This window comes from Fundulus heteroclitus, unplaced genomic scaffold (assembly GCF_011125445.2).
Source record: "Fundulus heteroclitus isolate FHET01 unplaced genomic scaffold, MU-UCD_Fhet_4.1 scaffold_899, whole genome shotgun sequence".
NCBI classification, from domain to species: domain Eukaryota; kingdom Metazoa; phylum Chordata; class Actinopteri; order Cyprinodontiformes; family Fundulidae; genus Fundulus; species Fundulus heteroclitus.
The window spans coordinates 5232-13560 of record NW_023397360.1 but is presented as its reverse complement, the minus strand read 5'-3'; the positions used below and the strand labels follow the sequence as shown (position 1 = coordinate 13560).

At 37.0% G+C, this 8329-nt stretch overlaps 1 protein-coding gene across 1 annotated transcript; it reads left to right on the top strand.

The window, feature by feature from the left end:
* The first annotated feature begins 260 nt into the window (after positions 1–260).
* Positions 261–7570, top strand: LOC118562373 (protein SMG9-like). The gene is made up of 8 exons (XM_036134686.1): positions 261–431; positions 529–621; positions 745–830; positions 1014–1120; positions 1220–1327; positions 1789–1911; positions 4002–4146; positions 4511–7570. Exons 1-8 carry the CDS (start codon positions 276–278, stop codon positions 4587–4589), a joined length of 897 nt encoding a protein of 298 aa, XP_035990579.1. The 5' UTR covers positions 261–275; the 3' UTR covers positions 4590–7570.
* The last annotated feature ends 759 nt before the right edge of the window (positions 7571–8329 follow it).

Below are 8329 nucleotides of genomic sequence, written 5' to 3'. Positions count from 1 at the left end.
CTGTTTTAAAAGTGGTGCGTTCTTCTTCTTCTTTTTCTTCTTCTTCCTCTTCGTGTTTTAATGGCATCTGACATCCAACAGGATCATTACCGCCATCTAGTGGTGTGCGCAGCGCAACCAGCTACCGTAACACATTTCCCCCTCGGTAAAATCGGGGACATTTCCGGGGACAGCTGTAGCCGGGGACAGGTGGTTCAAAACGGGGACAGTCCCCGGAAATCGGGGACGTCTGGTCACCCTAGCTTAGTACCTACTCATAAATAACCCTTTCGAAGATGAGCTATGTACTGTTTGAGAAACAATATGTTCTTCTTTGCAGGGGTTACGTCTTTAGAGCCCAGAGTCAACAAATCAAGGAAAGAGGAGGCAATCAAAGCACAGGTATTGACTTCTTCATCACTCAGGAGAGAGTCATCTTTTTGGATACGCAGGTAAGATGCTCGTTCGTACACACTCTGGTTGAGGCTTCAGAAAAATTAAATGGTAGGTGTGTTTAAATGCATCTGTTTTTCGTTATTTGCTTTCTAGCCTATTCTCAGTCCATTTATACTCGACCACGTTATCAACGATCGAAAGTTGCCTCCAGAATACAACCTTCCGCACACGTATGTGGAAATGCAGGTTTGTATCAGTCCCGTTGATCTTTTTACCTCAAACCTTTTGATTAACTTTTTAATACATTTATTTATTTATTTTTGCACACAAACACGTCAACTAATTTTTAACTGCACAATCTGCCAACAGTCCCTTCAGATCGCCGCCTTCCTGTTCACTGTGTGCCACGTAGTTATAGTGGTTCAAGACTGGTTTACCGACATAAACCTGTACAGGTAAGCACTTATCTTTGTGTTCTGTTTCACTTACAAAAAAAAAAAAAAAGAAGACATTTGTCTCTGCGTGGTTCTGACTATAACCAGAAAGCCCGTTTTTAAAGGAATGTTAAGTATTTTAATTTAAATCTGTTTAACCATGATTCTGTACATTAAAGTGACGATGGTTGTTGCTGTTGGCAGGTTTCTGCAGACTGCCGAGATGCTGAAGCCCTCCACTCCATCCGCAAGTCACGACAGCACCGGCTCCTCAGGCAGCGATGACGGAGCGGAGTACTATCCTCATATAGGTGGGCCTTTTTATGGAAGCACAAACCAACGGTTCCATAAAAAACAGATTTATCCATGACACCAAGACTGTCTCACCTTCACTTGTCCTTCTTGTCTAGTTTTTCTCCAGAATAAGTCCAGACGAGAAGATTTCTGTCCAAGAAATTTTAAGAACATGCATATGGTGGTGGACAAACTAATGGCACATTCTCATCTTAAATACAAAGGTGCTAAGCTAAACAAATATCTTCTACAAATATCTGTATCAAGAACAAAATCACAATGTCCAATTTAGGCTTTTTAGGTGTGAAGAAATTCAATATGAAGCTGAATAGTCTGGCCTCCCTTTGTGTAAAAATGTCACAGTTTTCATATCAGTCAAGAGATTAAGCCAATACCAACCAATGGTAATTATTTTGATCTTCTTTATCGTAATTAATGATGCAAACTGTTTCATAATCCAAAAAGCTAATCTAAGGCACTAATAACCCCGCTCACACGTTTGCATATTTGTTTTGTGTTTCAAGGCTGTAGAAAGAGACATTGCCTTAGGCTGCTAAACCAGGGTGCAAAGGATTTTGTACGAGACACAGATATAGATATCATGCCAAGAAACGGTGTGTCAGCTTTAAGAGGGGTTGTATAAGTTTATTAATGCTTTTAATCGAGTATACAATTTTCTTCTCAGGTACATTGTCCATGTTGGACTGCAGCATCTTTCCAGGCCTGGCGCAGGAATACCTGGACACCGAAGTCAACATGTTTCTGCTTCCGGTTCAAGAACATGATGGGGAGGATCTGAACAAAGCAGGTTGGTTAAAAAAAAAAAAAAAACAGTTGCGCCCAATAAAAATCAAATGTTGATCTAAACCGATGGCTTTATTTTCATTAATAACAGCCTGCAACAAAAAGTCGAGTGCTGCTCCTTCAATGCATGTCACATTCATACAATACTTGCAAATACACAGTAATCACAAAAACAAACAATATCATAAACTACAATAAAGGAATAAATATGATTAAAATTAGACACTAGAATTATTTTAAGTCTGTTCTATGTGTACATGTTCGTCTAAAAAAGCAGTATATTGCGTTAAAGTTCAATATTAGTCATTTCAGAAAGTGAAACTTAAATATTAACTAGTTATTACACATAGTGATATATTCCAAGCCTTTGTTTCATGTAATTTTGATAATTATGGCTTACAGATAATGAAAACTCTAAATTCAGTGTCTCAGAAAATTAGACGATCTCATTAACCCAATAAAAAAAAAAAAGGTTTTAAGCACGGATGTCAGACTTCTGAAAAGTATGTCCATTACTATGCCCTCAACAGTTGGGTGGGCCTCCTCTTGCATGAATTACCGTGTCAATGTGCCGTGGCAAGGATGCAGTCAGCCTGTGGCCCTGCTTATGTGTTATGCAAGCCCAGATGATTTGATAGGTGCCTTCAGGTCATCTGCCTTGTCAGGTCTGGGGTAACACAGCTTCCTCTTGACAACAGCCTATAGATTTTCTATGGGGTTCAGCTCAGGGGAGTTTGCTGGCCAATCAAGAACAGGAACACCATGGTCATTGAACTGACTTTTGGTACCTTTGGCAGCATGGAAAATAAAATCAGCATCTCAATACAGCTTATCAGCACCCTAGACTTCCAGCAACGTGGGTTCTGTGGCTCTCCACTCTTCCTGCAGACTCTGTGACCTCAGTTTCCAAATGAAATGCTGCATTGACATTCATCTGAAAACAGGACCTTGGACCATTGAGCCACAGTCCAGTTAATTTCTCCTTAGCCCAGGTAAGATGCTTCTGTTGTTGTCTCTGGTTCAGGAGTGGCTTGACATGAGGAGTGCAACACTGGAAGCTCCACTCTAGTATTCGTCTTTCTGTGGTGACTCTTGATGCACCGACTCCAGCCTCAGTCCACTCTTTGTGAAGTGGTTCTCCCTGTTGCTGCTTCACCTTTTCTACCACACGTCTGTACTCATATTTTCTGATACACTGAATTTTGAGTCTTTATTATCTGTTAGCCATAATTTTCCTAATTACAAGAAACAAAAGCTTGGAATATAGCCATCTATGTGTAATGATTCTATATAATTTACGAGTTTCACTTTCTGAAATGACAGAGAGGTCAGGGGGATTATTTGTGTAAAGCTCCTGCAAGTTGGTTTGAACAGGCCTGAAGTGCCTTGGTACACCATCAGGGCGAGTAGATTTAATTGGCTTAAGTAACCTCAGCAGACGTTTCACAACCTGGTCCTGCAGAGTAACGGGATGGGCGGTGGATACTGGTGAGGGTAGCAGAGGGCGGGGGTTCTAACCTCAAACAAGTGGTTCGACCTATCTGCCAATTATGGATCCCCATGAGTGTTTTATTTCCCCTGAAGTTGGTAATCTGCTAGATCTCCTGCTACCTCTTGTGCTGGTTGTTGATGGTCGGATGGTCCTCAATTCTACTTTATATTTGCTCTGGCAAAACTGCACAGTTCTCGAGAAGGCAGTGTTGCCTTTTCCCAGGAGCATTTTCACTCTGCTCGTCATCTAGGGCTTTTTGGTGGGGAAATGTTTTTTTTTTTTTTTTTAACTCTGACACCGTCTAAGCAGGGCTGGGGGTAACAAAGAAGAGTCTGCTTTGATAAAACAGCTCAGTTTTATCAAAGCTGTACTGGAACTTAGAGAGAGCAGCCCCCAGCCACGTGTTCACAGTCTGTGTTTTTGGCATTGGCCTCTTGAGGGCAGTGTAAGCTGGTATCAGAAGCAAGGAGATCTGGTTAGACAGGTGTAGATTGGAAAAAGGCGCTGTTCTGTAAGCCTGACTTAAGTATGAGTTTTTCTATATGTTAGCACAGCTGACAAACTAGAAAAAAATGAAATTGTTTATTTTTGACTGTATTTAGGGGCAGGAACATACCCGCTGTTCTCTCTGCTGCCCGGTTACAGAGGTCACCCCACGTTCTCCACCATGGTTTCGAAGCTCCGCAGCCAAATCCTGGCCATGCCTCGCTGTCAGCTGTCACACACCATTCTCACTGAGAAAAACTGGTAAATATCAAAACTGTATGCCAGTATTGTGTTTTTATTTAAACAGTTACTGATATTTTTATACGTCTGTGCAAAAATAGAGCAGTTCAAGTCTAGAAAAGGACTTCTCACAATGTTTTAAAGTATAAATTGTGTCCCAAAAAACAGATTTTATTAGGAAATGATCCAGAATTCTGTCTTTTGATATTAATTCAGAATGTATTGGTTTTTAAGGGATTATTTTTTTAAATGTAAATCAATGATACTTTAATTAAAGTAGTAATGATAACCACATCGAGTGTTAACATGGACCTGCAGATCTTCTCTTCTTCTCTTTTTTTAAACCTACTTTCTGCTACATTTATGTCTTTGTTCTTCTTTCCAGGTTTCACTATGCCGCTCGTATCTGGGATGGTGTTAAAAAGTCTTCGGCCCTATCTGAATACAGCCGCCTCCTCTGCTAGCACCGGGGTTAAATCACAGATGTACAGAGACATTTTTATGTTTATGATTAAAGAGCCAGACTTGTGCGTTATAATGATGAACTATTACGTTTAAATCATACAACACAATGTTTAAGGAGAGAACCAGTTAGAAGACGATGCTAGATTCTTTGGTAAAAGAAAAATGCTTTTGTAAGTTATTCCTGTTTGAGAAAAACACAAAATAACAATAAAAAAGGCCAGAAGTGAAAAAACTGAAATGGTTTAAAACGTCTATTGACATGAAGGAATAGCGTTCCTTCATGATACCTGCTGTCTGACTAATGTGAACTGTGCTTTGTGCTTAGAGGGTAAATTATGTTCATATTCACTCTTCCTGAGCATGAATGTCATAATAATGTGAGGCTTCTAAGAAATCTTTAGAATTATTTTCTGCTGGGATGTAAGGATTGTTTAAAATAAGAATTTATTGCAAACAGTTTTTATTGAGCCTTTTCTCTAATACAGTCACAGTTGGCTACACTGCCTCAAATATTTCTATAGCTGCTCTTTGTTCTTTAATTAAGCAGAACTAAAGGATTGAAAATGTCTGAACCTGAAAAGGTCACAGCTTCTTAACTTCCAGTTGTCAATATTGATTGCAGCGGTTAGATTTTTTTTTTTTAGCATAAAAAGGATTTTTCTGAACACTGGAAAGGTTCAAGAGACTGAGATGGGATACATATAGCTAATTTGAGATATTTCCTAAAAACCGAGCTCTTAAAGATTATTTCACAAAAAGATGCATAATTACAATTTATACGCAGAGGTCATCGCTTTTCCAAGGTTTTGAAGGACTCAGTAAAAAATGTTTTTAAATAAATGGCACTACATGAACAGAGTGATTTAGATTGTGGTTGCAGGCAGTAGTGCACCAAGTTGTTTGCCAAACATCCCAACAAAAACGCAAGAAGAAGAACAATATGTAGAAGAATTACTTCTACTTTAATACTTTAAGAACTTTCATATCTGTTACTTTTATACTTTTACTTGAGCAAAAGGTTTGAGTTGATAATTCTGTCGAAGTATTTTTAAACCCTTGTATTTATAGTTCTACTTGAGTAATAGATGTGAATACTTTTGACACCTGTACCACTAAGACAGATGGGTTTTTAAGTTTTACAATTTATGGAAAAAAATATGTAAATATCATTGTGTTGCTTCTAAATGGCTAATGCCAGGTTCACACGGGAGGATAATTTGCCCAACATTCCCCTTCCGACATGCCCTGATTATCGGGATGTTATTTGGGTACACTGAAGGTAGGTTATATTTTTATATTTCCATAGCTTTCTCTTTGATTTAGGTCTGATAGTTTTTCCCCAGTCTAGTTTTGTCACTTGGCAACACGTCAGTACTTTACATCTTTGGACGTGCTGCTGATTTTGTTGTTGTTTTACCGTCTTCCTAAACATTTACAAGTGAAAAATTTTTTTCAATGCTTCTGTGTAGTTCTTACTGTTGAATCAAAGGAAATGTAGCAGGTTTGTCTGATCAGGGTTCTGACTGCAACAAAAAAGTCCTTCAAGTGAAAAGAATGCTAATTATTTAATTTCATTTCTTGCAAGGATATTTGTCTTCGTTTTTTATATAGGAAATAAACTTTCTTTCAGTTGGTACTGTAAACATAACAGGAAAGGATAGCTAGACAATGTTGACATTTTTGCTAAGTTTCTGTCGGATATCTGACATTTGTTAATCTGCTTTATAACATGTCAAACTACAAAATATTTTTCAATTGTTTCTTCTTAAAATTAATGATTTGAATACTTTTCGTGTAGAACCAGACACTTATGCAAGTGTCTCCAGCTGTCCTTACTGGAAACAGATGTAGATTTCATGATGATAGAAAAAGAGATAAACAATAATGTTGCAAGGAAGAATGGTCAAAATGACTGAGTCTCTAGACATACAATGGCAAATCCATAGAGAAATATCCCCAAAAGACTTACAGCTGTAATTGCAGGATTAGGTAGTTCTGTAAAGTTTAAATTTAGGCAGCCTCAATATAAATGAACCAGAGTGTTTTTACTGCCAGACCTAATGAATAAATTCAGGATTTGTATCTCGTTAAAAAGAGATAACTTTTTCTGCAACTCAATTTGTTGACTAGGTCTGGATATTCAACACTTACATATCAATGATAGGCACACTTTTCCAATTTTTTTGTAAAAAATAAAATAAAATCTGACATGCATACATTTTCATCCTCTTTGCAATTATGAATGACTTTCTTTAAGAATTTGTGCTCAATTAATGAAATACTAAATTCTTAGCATCATTCGTTTGCAAGACATCTTAACAAAACATGTTTTTTAAAAAGCTCTTAAAAGCTACTTAATCCACAGCGTGGTGATGTTAGAAAGGAATTAACTAAATGAAAAGTGTACAAAATCATTACGCTATACATAAAATAATAAAACAACAAAGCACATACTTTTTGGTTTGACATTAATTCCAGTGTATCAATGTGAAAGTAGAATTTACCTGTGTGAAAACAATAAAGGAAGAGACATTAAAAACTATGAAATACTGATCAGGGCCTGTTTATTATGAAACATATTGATCTGTCATCTCAGTGAAATTTTGAGATCTACATTTTCAGCCGCTTCACTGAAAGGGGGGTTGTGAAGGGATTTAAATTTAAATCATTTAAATAACTTATAACCGTGGCAGTATTTGTATTTATTTGTGAGTAAAGATAAATCAATTAAATCAATAAAAAAATCTTCATTTCTCTGTTAGCTTCAAAAATATGTACTGTTCACTAAAATTAAGACACATATAGACAGTAATCCTATAGTGAAGGTGGGTTTTGCTTGATGAGAAAAATAAACTTTGCTTCTATATTTTTAGTTTACAGCATGTGATTTGCTTTTATGTTTCATGTTCCACTAATAAAACACTCAATAATGTAATAAAGCTCACGTCTCTACAATAAACTATCATGTTGCAACGTTAAACTGTCCTTTTTTTATTCAAAAGACATCTCTACGCTTCATTATTATTTTTTCTTCAGGCTTCCATTATGTTACATCAATGCTTTTATTTTGAAATATTTTCCTGCACTTCCGGGCCAGCCGTGAAACCGTCTTTATCTTTTAATCCGAAGGAGAAAATGGAAAATGAACTGGCGAAATCCAAAAACGGGCGGTTTTTTTACATTAAATTTTTCTGGTTTTTCGTTTCTAAATTGTAGTGACAGGGTAGAAAAACATGGCTTTGTTTATGACAGTGACAGCTGCGTCCTTCCAAGGCATAGACATAATATAAAAGTAGACGCGTCGTTGGGCGGGTTCTGCCCAATGCTGCGATGCGTCAGAGCGTCCGCCATCTTAAATGTGGCAAATCTGCAGTTACTCAGTCACTTAAACAGTATCGGAGGGACTTTAATCTCTGAATATACTTTGTATTCATAGTATTTTTTTTTTTTTTGTAATATTACAAGTTTATTTTCGTATCCCTTTAGCTTTATTCTCCTGAATTTATTCTCCTAAAGAATACAAATATTTAAAATAATCTAACCTGGCCCTATTACTCCAGGAGTGAAATAATTCTGCAAACTGTGTGTATTCTGGAAATTTTCCCCCTTAATTCTCATGATATGATGTTTTTATCATAACATTATCACTTTTGTGTTTGTTTGTTTATTTTTACTTTATTGACCTAGGACTTTTTTCTCTCATTTTATTAATTTTACCTCTTTAATACTCACCCAAAAA